This window comes from Equus przewalskii, chromosome 6 (genome assembly GCF_037783145.1).
Source record: "Equus przewalskii isolate Varuska chromosome 6, EquPr2, whole genome shotgun sequence".
Classification (NCBI taxonomy): domain Eukaryota; kingdom Metazoa; phylum Chordata; class Mammalia; order Perissodactyla; family Equidae; genus Equus; species Equus przewalskii.
Genome location: NC_091836.1, coordinates 7,422,579 through 7,439,519, shown reverse-complemented (window position 1 = coordinate 7,439,519; position 16,941 = coordinate 7,422,579). Strand labels below are relative to the sequence as shown.

The window sequence follows — 16,941 nt, the reverse complement described above, 5'->3', positions numbered from 1 at the left end:
CTCTCCAACATTTGTCACTTTTTGTTTTGGTTATTTTTGTCATTCTAACGGGTGTAAGGTGATATCTTAGTGTAGTTTTGATTTACATTTCCCTGATGATTAGTGATGATGAGCATCTAAGAAAAGTTTATTTTTATTAAGTAAAAAATAAATTTTAAAAGTTTTATTTATAAAAAATAAAAACAAAAGTTTTATTGTGCTAAAATGGTGAGTAGAGACCTTTTCTTGTTTATTTGATTTCTGTTTATGTGACCTCTTTCAAATTAAGCTCTACAAAGGCAGAAACCTTAGATATATTCCTAGTGCATAGAACTGTGCCTCAATGAATGTGACTTAAAAGCTATTTTATACTTGTGGCCAGTTGTATCCTCAAGCTCCATGGGGCTGGAAACATTTGTCCTCTCATTTGCTGTATTTAATTGATGGAAAAGTTTGAGGAGCACTTCTAATTGACTGAAACTTGAAACTACCCATCACCTACATCTGGGAAACTAAAGAAGGAAATTCTGTATTTTTATTCATAGTTCCACATAAATCTGTGCATTTATTTTCATTGTACTCTCTTGAAATTTCCTGAGTGTTTTGGGGAAAAAGTGTCCGGTAAGACATGGTCTCTGCTAGCCTGAAGCTTAGAGTCATATTGTGGGAAAAGAGTGGGAAATCAGTGATTATTGTGTGATAGATACTGTAATGATGATATACCTGGGGGGAAGAAAGGACAGAACATTCTAAGACAGTCTATGTTATAAATAAAGTGCTACTACACTTAAAAATACAAGAAAATATTTGGAGGGCATTTACGAAAACAAGACTTTAAAGAAAAATAAACATTGGAAAAATAAAAAGAATATTACTATAAGCCCCTTGAGAGCAGACGTATCTTATTCTTCTTCCCTATTGTATCCTTAGAGCTTAGTATCTGGAATGTGAAAGGTACCCAGGAAAAGTTTGTTGACTGAATCAGTGGAAGAGAATGAGAAATACTGAGTTATTTTCCCTTTTATCAAAATGTCATATCTTTTAAAAAATGCTCATTTTTCCCCTTTACTTCCCATCCTTAATAGTTCTCTAGTTCTTATGTCTTATAGGTTTGCATTTCTCTGATTCAGCTAATGTACTACCGTAAGGCTAATCTTCCTCGGACATGACTTTCATAGTATGATACCCCTGTTCAAAAATTTTCAAGGGGATCCCTGTTTCTTATAGTTGAAAATGCAGATTTCTAAGTCTTATGTTCAGGGTTTTTCATGTTTGGTCCCATCACAGTGATCATCCTATATCTCCAGCTGTTTCCAAACATAACCCCACCTCTATAGGTAGGGAGTCTTCTTATAGTCCCTTAAACATGATGAACTTATTCCCACTTCCATTCATGCTGCTCACACATCTGAAATGTATTCTGCTCTTCAGTGAAACAAATACGGTCAGCCTGTTAATCATAGACTCAGCCCCATCTCTGACCCTTCCAGCCCATTAAGATTTTTTTTTTCTAGTAGGAGATATTTAGATAAAAATCAGAGAGATAACAATGTTGAAAAGAACTTTGAAGAAATTATATGAGGAAAATTTGGAAGTGAGACAGAAGGCAGTCACTAATTCATCTCCTTTATCAAAGAGCCACCAGAATCCATTTGAAAATGTTCACAGTTTTCTCATTTCCATCCTTAGTAGGAAAATGACTTCTGTCCAACCTTTCATGGTTTCTATTTTACTGAAACTTTTCTCTCTAAAATTACCATTAACTATCCTTTGTAAAATTTTGTATCTTTTATAATAACATTGATAGTTTTTTTTATTATAAAATTGATGCAGTGTAATAAGAATTTGTTGGAAATAGAATTAAGGAAAAATTAAAAACCACCAGTACTTCTACTACTCTATTACTCTTAGTATTTGGTACACAAAAACTCTTCCTTAAAAGTTTCTGCATAGAATTTTTATGATTATACAGTTGGGTATCAGAGTAAAAGGCCTCAACTCTACTCACAAGCTTCTGATGTCAGCACTTGGCTAGGCTATGTAAGTAGGGTCTTGCTACGATACTGTCCAGTAGTCTATAGCATATTTATTGGGGTTGTAATTATTTTGATATGATTTGCAGATACTGTTGCAGATATTATTAACCCCTTTAAGGCTTAAAAGAGTAAAAGTTCTGAGTATGTTAAAAGTTTTAGTAAAAAGAGCCAAATAATTATAATAGAAACATAAATGGAGATTATTTAAAAATTAGAAAGTATGAAAAAATGATAAATGTAAAACTATATTGAATATACTCATGAAGCAACAGGAATAATATTGAGTGTATTCAGTTGATAGTAAGAAGATAAGGAAAAGTGTATGTGCCTAAAGGATATTTAAATGGTTAGAATACTTATTAACATGAAGCTAATTCTGGAGAAGATGAAGTGTTTCAGACTTCAAGGCTGAGCATAGTAAAAGTGCTGCTGATATAATTTCTGTTAGAAGCTACAAATGGTTCCATGTGATCACCTTTTTATACAGTCATACGTTGCTTAACATCAAGGATACATTCTGAGAAATGCATCATTGGCGGTTTCATCATTGTGCAAACATCATAGAGTGCACTTAGACAAACCTAGATGGTATAGCCTACTACACACCTTGGCTATATGGTACTAATCTTATGGGACCACCTTTGTATATGTGGTCCATCTTTGACTGAAACATCATTATGTGGCACATGACTTTACACAGAAAAGGCATTTAATAAAGGGTATTTGACAAAATTCAACATCTATTCCAGATTTTTAATACTTTTTTTTTTAAAGATTTTATTTTTTTCCTTTTTCTCCCCAAAGTCCCTGGTACATAGTTGTATATATTTTTAGTTGTGGATCCTTCTAGTTGTGACATGTGGGACGCCGCCTCAGCATGGCCCGATGAGCAGTGCCGTGTCCGCACCCAGGATCTGAACCAGTGAAATCCTGGGCCACTGAGGTGGAGCGCACAAACCCAGCCAATCGGCCATGGGGCCAGCCCCCAGATTTTTAATACTTTTAATTAAAAAGGAATAGGTAAATACTGATGTAAAGATTGTGCTTAATATTAAAATGTTAAAACACTAGAAGTATTCCCATTAAAGAACATGACAAGGCAACCTGCTATCATTCCAGTGTTTTTTAGCATTGTTTATAAATACTGTCCAATGCAATTAGATAAGAGAAATACATGGGAGGCATATTATTGAAAAGGAAGAGACAAAATAAGCATTATTTTTACCTGGAAATCAAGAAAATCAAATGAATATTATTAGAAACAAAAGGCTTTAATCAAGTGATTGGTTTTAAAAAAGAGCTTGGAAGTCATCACTCTGTCCTAACAGCAAGGAGAATGCAAAATAAGTTGAAAATCAGCAACTCTTCTTAGATCTCTCAGAGAACTGAGGTCACGAGGCACACAGCTTCCCCTCAAATTCTAGAGACAGGCAGAGCAGAAACCCAACAGCAGAAACCCTCTCAGGAACTAGTATGGAGTGGGAAAACTTAGATTGTAATTGACAAATTGCTGAAGGCTCAGTGTGGAGAAATCTGAGAGTTGAAAACCCTAGGGGGCCCCAGTTTTAGGGGGATCTTTATACTTTTGTGAGTTTTGTCTACAGAAGCCCTCCCAGCTTCTTACAGTGAAAAGTGAGAAAAATCTCTTGCTTTTGGCAGAGGGAGAGGAAAAGCAACCGTTTTGAAATATGTCCCGAGCACTTTCTTCTTCTTAAAAAGGCCTACCCTCGGGGCTGGCCCCGTGGCTGAGTGGTTAAGTTCGCGCGCTCCACTGCAGGCAGCCCAGTGTTTCGTTGGTTCGAATCCTGGGCGCGGACATGGCACTGCTCATCAAACCACGCTGAGGCGGCATCCCACATGCCACAACTAGAAGGACCCACAACGAAGAATATACAACTATGTACCGGGGGGCTTTGGGGAGAAAAAGGAAAAAAATGTAAAAAATCTTTAAAAAAATAATAAAAAAATAAAAAATAAAAAGGCCTGCCCTCAAGAGAAACTGTTTTACCAACCTAGCCTACCAACTTTTGTCAGAGCCTAACTGACCTGTGGGAAGGAAAATACCCAATTCCAATCTGCTCTGCCCATCACGTCCTACCTCAGTGGAGAAAAAAACAAAGAAGCACTTGAGATTGTCCCAGCCCATGGGCACAAGCTCACTAAAATACTGAGGACTATAGGACTCAATCATAGGACTATAGAATACTTCCCTCTCACCTCACACCTCATCCCCACATCGCTAAAGGCTTGTCTGTCTCAGCTCTTTTTACCTAGTACATCATGTCCAACTTTCAACAAAAATTTACAAGGCATACTAAAAGCCAAAATTGATATGTAAGAATCAACATCTTTCTATTATGAAAATACTTATATATCAGGGAGGGAAAGATCCTATTTATAATAACAATTAAAATATCCAAGAATAAACTTAATGTGTATGCAGAAAGTGTATGAAGAAACTTTAAGACTCTGCTGTGTAACATAAAATAATACTTAAATAAATGAAAATACATATCTTGTTTTTTGACAGGCTTAATATTGCTCAGATTTTAATTCTTGCTTATTCTGTAAATAATATGGTTAAAACTTGACAAACTGATTCTCAAATTTGTAATGACTAAAGTCTGAAAAACAATAGAAATGCCTTTCGGGGGCAGGGGGATGGTTAAATAAATTTGTATGTTTACAAGTGAATACAGTCTTTGGAAAGAAGAGGTGGATCTCCATCTGTGGATATGCAAATATGTTCAAGATAGATTAAAAAATCAAGGGCAGAATGGTGTGTATAAATACCCGTATTTTGGGAATTGTATGGGGAGGGGTAGAGGTAGCTATGGATACACAAACAGCTGGTATTAATTAGAGGCAGTTAGAATGAAAACAAGGAGACGCGTTTGGAGGGTGTTCCAACAATTCCAAGTAAATAATGACATAATACAGAGTGAAGGACAGATTTGAAAAAATGTATTTGTGGATGGAACGTGTTAAGTTTGCCTGAATATTGCAGATTAGGGGGAGAGAGGAGTCAAAGATGATGACTCCAGCTTTCAAACCTGGAGATAATTTATGGTTCATTTCTTTTCCAACTGCTCTCCTTTTTGTACTTTGCTCTTCCTCTCTCCTTAGCTAACCAAGGTGACCCTAACGTGTCCTTCATCCCTTGCTTATCCTTTAACCCCCGTCTCATTTCTTCCTTATGCCCCTTCTTTCTTATGGCTTCAGCTATTCTCTCTTTATGATTGACTCCCACATCTTTAGCTCTGGTCCTTATCTCTTTCTTAGCCTCTGATCTCCTCATATCAGTTGCTTGCTATACAATTGCACTGGGATGCTATCATGTCTTAGTACAGTCATACATCTGACTTAGATCATAGTCTTAGTACAGTCATACATCTGTTCAAGTTCAGCTGCTGTTGCAAGGTATATGTCACCTTGGAAAAGTTGCTTAACTTCTATAAGGGTCAGTTATCCCATTTATAAATGCAAATAAGAATACTACTTCTCTTTCAGGGGTATTATGAGCGCTAAATGAGTAATGATCTTCTAAAAACATTGCATTAACTGGGCCAGGTCATGATGATGTTTTCCTTGGTATGAAGCATCTGAGTTTCCTCCATATCTTTTGGTTGCTTGGTAGCTCATTTCTTTTTATCACTGAGTAATATTCCTTTGTATGGATGTACCACAGTTTGTTTATCCTTTCACCTACTGAAGGACTTTTCAGTTGTTTCCAAGTTTTGGCAGTAATGAACAACTTTTTAAGATTCAAATTTTGAAAGTTTTTCTTGATATTAGGTGTATTCATTTCCTAGGGCTGCTGTAACAAATTACTGACAACTAGGTAGCTTGAAACAACAAAAATTTATTCTCACAGTTCGTGAGTGTAATATTGTGTTATAATAAGAAATATGTATTTTGCTTTTCATCCTCAGCTCCTGGCCAGAGCTTCTAAAATATTTGTAATTTCCTAAGTGATAAGAGCCAAAGGAGCATCTTTTATTATAATATTTGGTTTTTCTCCCTAGCTCCTGAAAGAGTTTCAGAGTGATAAAAGTGAAAGTTTCGTTATTCATAACACACCATTTTCAACCACATCTGAGTTTATGTTGATAAGGTGACTTTTGGAGGCCCTTAAGGATGGGGCCCTGGGTGTCAAGGGAACCAACTTTATGATTAGAGGTTTGGGACTTTTCGTCCCCCTCCCATCTATGGGGAGGGGAGAGGACCTGGAGTTTGAGTTAGTCATCAATGACCAGTGATTTAATCAGTCATGTCTAAGTACTGAAGCATCTGTAGAAATACCCTAACTGAACAGGTTTTGGGATCTTCTGGATTGGTGAACTCTTTGAGGTGCTGGGAGGGTGATGTGCCCACAGAGGGCATGGAAATTCCATAGACTCACCTACCTCATATCTTGCTCTATGCAGCTCTTCCATCTGGCTGTTTCTGACTTATATCCTCTATAATAAACTGGTAAATATAGATAAAGTGTTTCCCTGAGTTTTGTGAGCCATTCTAGCAAATTATCGAACCAGAGGAGAGGGTCGTGCGAACACTTGATTTATGGTCCCAGAGATTGGTGTTTAAAGTGGTGGGCGGTCTTGTGGGACTGAACCCTTACCCTGTGGGGTCTGCGCTGACTCTGTAATGTAATGACTGAATTGTAGGATCCTTAGTTGGAGTCTCCTGAGAACTGGAGAATTGCTTGGTATGGAAACACTCACATGTCTAGTGTCAGAAGTGTTGAGTAGAATATAGAAAAACAGTATTTTTGCTTTTAGGAGGCTAGTAATCTGAAATCATGGTGTTGGCAGAGTTGGGTTCCTTCTGAGGGCTCTGAGAGTGAATCTGTTCCATACCTCTCTCCATGCTGCTGGTGAAGGCCAACAATCCTTGGTGTTCCTTGGCTTTTAGACCCATCACTCCAGTCTCTGCCTCCATCTTCACCTGGCATTTTCCCTGTATCTCTGTGTTTTTACAAGGCCATCTTATAAGAACAACAGTCATGTTGGATTAGGGGACCACCCTACTCCGGTATATCCTCACCTTAACCAGTTATATCTGCAATGGCCCTATTTCCAAATAAAGTTCACGTTCCGAGGTACTGTCAGTTAGGACTTCAACCTGTCTTTAACCGGGGGTGCACAGTTCAACCCATAGCATTAAATGTTGCTTTCCAGACTGTTCCTCTTTAGATACTTGTCCTTTTTTCTTGTTGTTGAATCATTGATGGTGATGTAATGTTATCCAACTTGCTAATTGTGGTTTCAGCTGAAAACCAAATTGTCCTTAGTGGTGCTATAAAAAGAAAGAGCTTCCCTGTGCTCAAATTTGGATGTACTTTCGATTATATAACCAATAAGATCCACCCCAGATGCCAGTCTGTGGCTCTACCCTGTTCAGATTTTTGTTTGTATGGTTCATTTGCTTACTTTGTGGTTTGTCAGTCAAGTTGTATAAAAAATAGAATAAAGTAAAATTGATGTAAACAGTTTTCTTTAGTAGAATTATCCAATGAATAATAAGTTCCTTATTTTTTCCTTCACAATTTTAGTACATAAAGAAACTGTGGAGGATAGTTCGTAACTTCCACAGACTCACTTTTCCCTTTCAGGTGATTATAATTTAGTGTTTTGCAGATTTTAGAAAATTTCTTTCCTGTTTTTCTATCATCTGACATTGCATGTGAAAACTGACCCATAAACTTGCCAACTTCCAGATCGTTATAGACAAGGTTTCTGAATTTCCTTTATAGTAATTTCCTAATCAGAGAGAGAGGGAGATAGGTTAAAGTCACATGGAAAGTTACTGAGCAGTTTGAAAATAGTTTGATAAAGAGAGCATGGAAGAAAATGGGCAAAAAATATGGTTGAGAAGAGAGTAAAACTGGATGGATTATGTTTTAGAAATAAAAAAGCATTATAAATTTCAGTCTGTGTGGGTTTTTTTTCCCACCAGTAAGATTTTAATTATGATCGATAGACTTTTCTTGATAATAAGAACAGGATTAAATATTGTATTAAATGCTATCAAAGAGTAGACCTTGTATAATCTTATCTATTGATATAGCCAGAGCTCCCCAAGGCAGGCCGGGATCTAATGTATCTGATAGGATACAGAGTAGATAGTCATTTAGTAACATTATTTTGGCCCAGTAAGAGAAAGTGTTTTATGGATTCCAAGGGGTTTCTCCAGGAGAGGATTATTCTCTTCCTCTCATATCTGAGGGTGGTTTAATTTTTTCTGTACTAAAGATATTTCCATGTAAATGCAGAAAAACCTAATGAATCAGTCTGGCTTTGTTCTCTTGCTTTCCGAACCCCCATTTTAGGAAAGTAGGCCCTGGGGGTTTTTTGACATGCCTTCTTGTTTTGACTTTAACTCCTTCTTTAAATCTGCATTTCTTCTTCCGTTACTGACATATCTGAAAGTGTGGTTCTTCAAGTATACTTGATTCTTTGAGTAATCAAGTATTACTCAAATATTTGCTTGTATTTGTTTTATAAGCCTAGGGTCAAATTTGGTTACTTTTTCCAAAAAGTATCTCATGTTCTTCTTTATTTCTACTTCCACAGATTAATCTAGGATTTTGATATTTCTCTCCTAGATTATTATCATTTTGTCTTTATTATATGCAGTTTTGTGCATCTCTTTGATTATGCTGTTTACCTCTATCAGTGATTTTCCTTTATGTGACTGCTCAAGTTTAAAATCCTTGCCACTTTCCCTGCCCCCCCCCCCATATTTTACTATAAAAATTTCCAAGCACACTATTTGAGTGGTGAGCTCTTTTATATATTTTGGATATTAACCCCTTATCAAATATATGATTTGCAGATATTTTCTCCCATGTATTATGTGGCTTTTTCATTTTGTTGATGATTTCCTTTACTGAGCAGAAGTTTTTTAGTTTGATGTAGTTCCATTTGTTTATTTTTGCTTTTGTTGCCTTTGCTTTTGTTGTCAAATCTAAAAACTCATTGCTAAGACCTGTGTCAAGGAGCTTACCCTCTATGTTTTCTTCTAGGAGTTTTATGGTTTCAGATCTTGTGTTCAAGTCTTTAATTCATTTTGAGTTGATTTTTGTGTATGGTTTAAGATAGGGGTCCAGTTTCATTGTTTTGTATGTGGCTGTCCACTTTTGCCAGCATCATTTATTGAAGAGACTATCCTTCCCCCGTTGTAAGTTCTTGACAACTTTGTTATAAATTAATTGACCAAATATGCATGAGTTTATTTCTGTGCTCTGTATTCTATTCCATTGACCTATGTGTCTGTTTTTATGCCAGTACTATACTGTTTTGATTACTATAGCTTTGTAATATAGTTTGAAATCAGGAAGTTTGATGGCTCCAGCTTTGTTCTTTCTCATGATTGCTTTGGTTACTTGGGATCTTTCGTGGTTCCATACAAACTTTAGGATTGTTTTTTCTATTTCTGGGAAAAATGCCATTGAAATTTTAATAGGGATTGCTTTGAACCTTTTTTGTTTTTAATGTCAGAATTTACATCTTCTCACATTGTGTATTTATGAAGGAATTAAACTGACCGTTGTTATTTTTAGTACTCTTTTCCTTTAACCTTTGTAATACAGTTAAGTGGTTAACACGCCATCCCATTACAGAATTAGAATTTTCTGAATCTGGCTATATATTTACCTGTACTAGTGAGTTGTCTATTTTCGTATGTTTTCATGTTACTATTGGCATCGTTTCATTTCAGCTTAAAGAACTCCTTTCAACATTTTTGGTAAGGCAGATCTAGTAGTGATGAAGTCCCTCAGCTTTTGTTCATCCGGGAAAGCCTTTGTTTCTGAAAGATACCTTTGCCAGATAGAGTATTCTTGTCTGGCATTTTTTCCTTTCAGCACTTTGAATATTTCCTACCATCCTCTTCTGGCCTGTAAGGTTTTTGCTGAGAAATCTGCTGATAGCCTAATGATTTTTTTTTCAGGGGGGTGGGGGTAGGTTACAGTCTTTTTTCTCTTACTGCTTTTAAGATTCTCTCTTTGTCTTTGATTTTTGCTAGTTTCATTATAATATATCTTGGAAAAGATCATTTTGAATTGAAATAATAGGGTGATCTATTAGTTTCATGAACTTCGATGTCCAACTCTCTCCCCAGGTTTGGAAAGTTCTCAACCACTGTTTCTTTTAATAAGCTCTGCCCATTTTCCCTTCTCTTCTCCTCCTGGAACTCCAGTTCTCCTCATATTCTGATATTGGTTCTTTTGATGATGTCCATAGATCACATAGGCTTTCTTCATGTTTTTCCTTTGTTGTCCTCTGACTGTTCCTAAGTTCCTATCCTCTAACTCACTGATTCTGTCTTCTGCCTGTTAATTCTGTTGTTGATGCTCTCTCTTGCATTCTTCGTTGCATTCACTGAATTTTTCAGCTCCAGAATTTGTGTTTAGTTCTTTTTTATGATTTTTATCACTTTATTTCTCGTCTTGTTCATGTATTGTTTTCCTGATTTTGTTGAATTGTCTTTATTTTCTTGTAGCTCATTGAGTTTCCTCAAAGCGGCTGTTTTGAATTCTTTTTTGGGTAAATCACAGATCTCTGTGTCTTTGGGTTCAGTTGTTGAGGGATTATGATGATCTCTTGGTAATTTCCTATTTCCTTGATTCTTCATTTTCCTTGTAGTTTTACATTGCTGTTTTGCCATTTGAAGTGACAGTCACCTCCACCAATCTTTACTTGCTGCCTTCAGGTGAGAGATACTTTTCATTGGTCCTGCTTATATTTTGGGGCTTTCTCTGACCTTGAATGCATACTCACTTCTTGCTCCCTCTTGTGGCAGAATTCTTAAGGTTGTATGTCTTTTCTTGACCTTACAGGGAACCAGGCTGCTGTTGGTAGCGTCTCTTTTTTTGTCCCAAAGGTGGTGCTGCAGCTCAAGATTGTGGTTTCTCCCTTGCTGACAGACCTTGGCTTGTTTTCTTGGCTTTTTTTCTGCATACCCTCCCTGTCTACCTGAGCTTGCTCTTGACATCCTCCCTTGGGAACATGTTCAAGGAGCTGGCCGCAGAGTGGGGAGGGTATAGATTTGGCACTTGGGGTGTTGGCGTTCCCATGGATCAGATGTGGGGATCTTTGGGTGAAGTTTTCCCTAGTGTCATGGGGGGGCTTCCTGCTGGAGATAGAATGCAGAGAACCATATCCCTTTGATGCTCTGATATTCCTGTCTGCTTCTTTCCTGAACTCTTCCTTTCCTCCAGGGATGGAACTCTTGCTTTAATACTCTGGAACTGCAGAAAAGAGATGGGTTTCTTTAGCAGTGTCCCTACAGCTGGGGAAGCTGGGTGCTCACTCACTGCTCTTCCTTTTGTCCTGTGGGAGGGATCCCCAACTTCCTCTTTCTCTAAGCTGTTATGCCTTGGAGGGAGAGGTGATGTTGGCAAATTTCCTCCTACCCACTCTAATGAATCCAGGCTTGTATTTTTTTGCTCTGGTGGAGTGCTGGAACTTCTCCTCTAGAAACCTGGAGTTCTGTAAAGGCTTTCTCATCTGTAGGTATCTGCTCAAGTCAGTGTTTTCCAGGGGTCACAGCCAAAAGGTTTTGGAGTCAGTTCACAGGCTCCTGCTGGTTCCACAGCCCACATTAGTTTCTGTCTGCCTGTTACCTGATGCACAAGTGGATGAGACTCCTTCTGGGTCCCTTGGCCTATGGTGCTGAATTCCATAGATCCCACAGAGGCACTTTTGTTTATGGACAGATGCCAAGTTTTAGATGTTAAAGGGCAACAAAAATGAAGGACATCTTTTGCTGCCATGATGCTGACATCACTCCTCTTGCTGCTTTCTTTAGGAATAGTAAGATGTTTGCTATTCTGTAGCTGAATTTAGAAGTTAGTAGTCATAGAGTTAGAGAGATTTATGATTCTCTTTATGACATGCTGTCTCAAATTCCTGTGTATTTTAGAGCAGAGGAACAAAGCACCATGTAAATAGGCTGTTGTGAGAAGGACAGTGAAAACTTCTGTTGATGCTTCTGTTAAGTGAATAATAAGTATTTCCTACATTTTAATAGTACTTTGCAAATCCTTTTATGATGCAACTATCTCATTCGTATTCACAAACCTATAAGGTGGCTATTAATGTTATCTTGATAATATAAATGATGACACTAAGACTCAGAGCTGTTAGTATAGTGGCAGTACTTGGGTTTTTTTGGCAGGAGGGTACTTAGGATATAAAACAAGTCTTTACTATACACTACAAATTTCTTGTATATGTTTTAATTTCAGTTTCCCTTTTTCAGCTTAATTACTGCCTCAGGTAATTTTCTTTTTCTTTTTTCAAAAGCAGGACATGTGTGTTACATTTTTGAGGACCTGGCATATCTGAGGATAACTTAACATGAAACTTTTTGGAGAGGTCACAGCATTTTCCTTCAATGATGTGATAAAATTTTGTTATTGTCTTCTGGAATACAGCTTTTCTGATAAGTCTGACGCTAGCCTTGCTTTTGTATGTGACTTCTCTCTCTTTTTTAGGCCTATATTCTCATAGTTCGTCTTTTATTTTTACAGTTCCAAAAAATTGGCTGAGATGCATTGGATGTGTCTTTGTTCATTCGTTTTTATGTGGAACATGGTAAACTATTTTGATCAACACTCTTAGAAAGTATTCATTTCAAAAGCATATTCTTTAATTATATATTGGATTATTGCTCCTATTCTCTTTTGATTTTTTTCCTTAGGAAATAGAATTCTTTTATTGGCTCCTTATTATCTTCCCTGATGGTTTCTATCTCTGTTCTTTTTCTATAAGTTCTTAGAGCATTTTTCATGTTTGCCCTCAACATAAATGCTGTTTTCTGAGTGATCAGTTCAGTTCTTTATTAATTCCAACAGATTTTTCTTTCTGCTATTATGTTTTTAATTTTTGCAATTATTCCTTATCTTACCCATTTCTCTTAGTCTCAGTGTGTCTCTCCTTGTGGCTTTCTGTTTCTATTTCTTAGGGTATATGGTTGATTTCCTTTTGAGTTTGCCAAATTGCTTATAAATATTTCTCCTAATGCCTGTAGGGAATTATTTTCAAGACTGTTCCTTTGTTGTCCGTTAGGCTGATACTTCCTTTTCCTTGTCAAATAAACTTTTTTTTTAGGCCCTATTTTTTCTCTTCTGTTTGATTATGGGTAGGTTTATTCAGAATCAGTGTTTGCCAACAAACAAAGGGTCTGGATTGCCTTTGGCCCCGTTCTGTTCACTTGTTTGAGTTCCTTTTTATATCTTCAGCTCTAAAGTAAGTTGTTTATGTATAACGTTTAGAATACGCCTATTAAAGTCTGTCATCTAGTCAGCTTTTGTAGACAAAGATAGGATCTTGTCTTGCTTCTCTTCAGTGCCTTGCTCTCTGGTTAGAGAGAGTCTAAGAGAGCCTGTGATTCTCAACATGCACTACTTGTATGAGTTTCCCTGTGTCTTTTCTCACTTTATAAAGCTTTACTTATGAAGATTACACCTCCTATGTTACCATGTGCCTCTGCCAGAACTATCTTCCTCTTCACTCCTGTATACAACACACGTTTTCTGGGGTTTGCAGTTTCTTTCTGAATGTGGAAATATAGAAAGAGAGGAAGTGTCATAGGGAACAATCCTGTAGCTACAAGAAGGTATACAACAGCTACAAGAAGCTATGCCTATGGAATATAGGAACTGCTGCCCAGCTTTGTAAGGGACGTAATCTTTGTATTTCCAAATTAGGTGGTAGACAATGGGCAAAGGAGAAAGCATCTTCCTTTGTGTGATCTTTCACATGAATAGCATTGTGTGATTTTTTTTCAGTATACTGTGTGTTACTTATTATGTTATCTTTCTATCTAATTTTGTTGTCTTCATAACTAGTAGAAATTCTTACCAGATTTTGGCAATCAGCTTGTTAGTCTGAATTTTTATTATTATTAATAGAGAACACTTATTAAGTATATATGATGTGTCAACACTGATAAAAACTGTAAATATATTAATTCATTTAAATTTTATAACAACCCTTTTGTTGGGTACATTTATAATTATTACAATTTTATGGATGGGGAAAATGAGGCATAAAGAGGTTGAACACCTTGTCTAAGAGTACCTCCGTAGCATGTGGCACAGTCACGATTTGAACCCAGGAAGTCTATATATTTGCGTATTCCAAGTTTTTATCCAGTTTTTCTGCAACTTATAGGCCCGCCTTCCTCCCTCTCTTTCTGCCTCCCTTCATTTTTTTTCTCCCACTTTCTCTCTTCTTTTCTTTGTTTTGTGGCTACATAAAAGACTATATCAGGAACTGGCAACTAGATACCATTAAAAAATGTGACTTTTTTTGAGTTTTAAAATGGAATATAAAAAATATATGTGTGTGTGTATATATATATTTTAGTTCTTTGGGTATTGCATTAAGGTTACTTTATGAAACCAATTATTAAACTTTCAAAAGTATGAATTTATTTCGATTTCAAATTTATTGAGCAGAATTAATTTGTTCTCTGTTATTTGCCTTAGGCGAGCATTGGGCTGTAGCAATAATGTCTAACCTTTTGTCTAATCCTCCCTAAGCACCTAACTTGAACCAGGGAATGACTTGATTATCATGAAAAATTAGATTTACTAGATTAGCACTGCCTGATACTGGCACCACTAGAGATATGGCTACTGAGTGCTTGAAATGTGGCTGGTCTGGATTGAGATTTGCTGTAAGTATAAAATACACTCCAGATTTTGAAAGCTTAGTATGAATAAAAGAATATAAAATGTCTCATTAATACTTTAAAAATATTTATTACATGTTGAAATGACAATATTTTTGATTTATTGGATTAAATATTAAAATCAATTTTGCCTGTTTCTTTTTTGGCTGTTTTAATGTGACTACTAGACAACTGAAAATTATATATGAGGCTCATTAGTCTGTTAGGGAAGAGGACAGACAGGCAGTTAGAACGGTGTGGTAAGTGCCAGATAGGAACTCATATATAGAAGCTGTCTAACCCAGTTTTGAGGCCTACCGAAGGTGACCTTTAAGGCAGCAGTAGTACCTTGTTTTTTCTTCCTTTTCCTTCTTTTGAAGACTCTTAAGTCTTACTTTTTGGATGGAAGGAAATAAAAGTCAAAAGCTATTTAAAAAAATGTTTGAGAATCTTTCTAATGGTCTTGGTACTCAGTGTAATGAAAGAAATCAAAGTTGAAGTAGAAGGCCTGAGTCTGCTCTCAGAGACCACTACTCGGCCCTCCTCCAAAACTGGCTGAGACAACCAAATGGATGGTAGTGCCGCTTGCTAAGTGTGGAACACAGGTCAGTTTGAGATCTGTTGAATTCAGGGTGTCTGTGGGACATTTAGATGGAGAGGAACACTAGGCAGTTGATGTGTGGAACTGGAGTCTGAGAAAAATCTTGGCTGTCAAGGTAGATTGAATTTAGGTGAAGTCATAGATAAGGTATGTGATCATCAGAAAGTGAGTAAAGTGAGAAATGGACAAACCTCTGAAGAACAGGGAAGGTTGAGGAGAGGGAATATAAAGGTCATTGAAAAAGAATGACCAGGGAAGGAAGAATTTAGCCAGGATAGTATGCTTTCAAGAAGCAGGCAACTGCAGATAGTATCTATTGTAGCTAAAGATAAAAATAAAGACTGAGAAATGTCCATTGTCTTTAATAATGAGGAGGTTATTGGGGAGAAAGCAGGTTCCCTGGAAGGGGTTGGATTAGGTGGCAAAGCCAGATTGTAGGTTAAGGAATTAATAGGAAGTAAAGAATTGGAGGCAGTGAATTTTATTGTTTGGCAGTGAAAGAGGTGGAGGGAGAGGCTTTTGGTAGCCAGTGGGATGTATTTAGCCTATGTCAACTTGTGTATGTGTGTGTGTGTGTCTTTTCTGGGGTTGTAAATCCGTTAGAAAACCATGTTTCTATATCTTTACATTCTTGGAATCCAGTGTAGCATCCTTTATAAGGTAACTTCTCAATAACAGTTGTTGATCATGATAATTTATTTAATATGTCTTTCAACAAGATTCTTTATCAACATCATTTTCAAAGTCTCTAAACATTAAATCTATGTAAGAGCTTGATTTTATCAAAGTTTAAATGCATGAAGGCCCTTGGGCGTGGCTTAATGAAAAGAAAACAGGCTTTGTAGTCCACTACAAGTACCAGTCAAATCTAGACTCTGACACTTTTTAGCTATGTGATCTTGAACTAGTTAATTGTCACTTCTGGCCTCTTCTTTCTTGTGTAGGAAATGGGGATAACAGCACCTACATTTATAGGGCTGTTGTAATGTTCAGTGAGAAGATGTGTGAAGTGTTTTGTATAGAAGATGTGTGAAATGTTTTATATAGTGCCTTATACGAAATAAGCACTCAGTAAATGCTTTGTAGAAAAACAGCAACTTCACGTGTTATACATGCCAACACTACAGTTTTTATAATTTGATTTAAAGTAGTATGTGAGATAGATAATGTTATAACTTTAAATAAGAGCAAGCATACTCAGTTGAAATTTGAGTGAAAAATTAGCCTTTGAATAAAAAATGTTTCTTTTCTTGCCCCCTCCTCCTCTTTCCAATCCAGGTCCTGAGGGAGTCTAACAAATTAGCAGAAATGGAAGAACCACCCTTGCTTCCAGGAGAAAATATTAAAGACATGGGTCTGTAATGGTTTTTTTGGTTGAATTTCCTTCTTCTTTCTGACTGTACGGACTATTCAGTACTCTCAGTGTTCAGAGAACAGGCCCACTGTCCGAGACAGCTCTCATCTGGCAGCGCTCAGTGCTGCCAGCCTTCCAGCAGTCAGTGTGTCTAGACCTGTTGGTTATGTCTGTATTTGGACAACTGGGAAACATGCACTTTGAATTATATTTTGTTTCTTCCCTGGTTTGCTTTACTTTCATTGAAAGTAGGTGGCTTTTTTTCTTTTTAAACTGTTGCTGAATTC

At 36.8% G+C, this 16,941-nt stretch overlaps 1 protein-coding gene across 25 annotated transcripts in view; it reads left to right on the top strand.

Moving 5' to 3' along the window:
* MTMR2 (myotubularin related protein 2) overlaps nucleotides 1-16,941 on the top strand; it is a 102,012-nt gene that overhangs the window by 46,834 nt on the left and 38,237 nt on the right. For 16 of the 25 annotated variants that reach the window (XM_070622952.1, XM_008513740.2, XM_008513742.2 and 13 more), the window contains one exon: nucleotides 16,579-16,654. The exons of 5 other annotated variants lie outside the window; for them this stretch is intronic. In XM_070622952.1, coding sequence (XP_070479053.1) covers nucleotides 16,609-16,654 — 46 coding nt within the window. In that variant the 5' untranslated portion in view covers nucleotides 16,579-16,608. Of the gene's footprint in view, nucleotides 1-10,663; nucleotides 10,731-16,578; nucleotides 16,655-16,941 lie in introns of all 25 variants that reach the window. 4 more of the 25 variants (XM_008513743.2, XM_070622953.1, XM_070622957.1 and 1 more) reach the window with 1 other exon arrangement.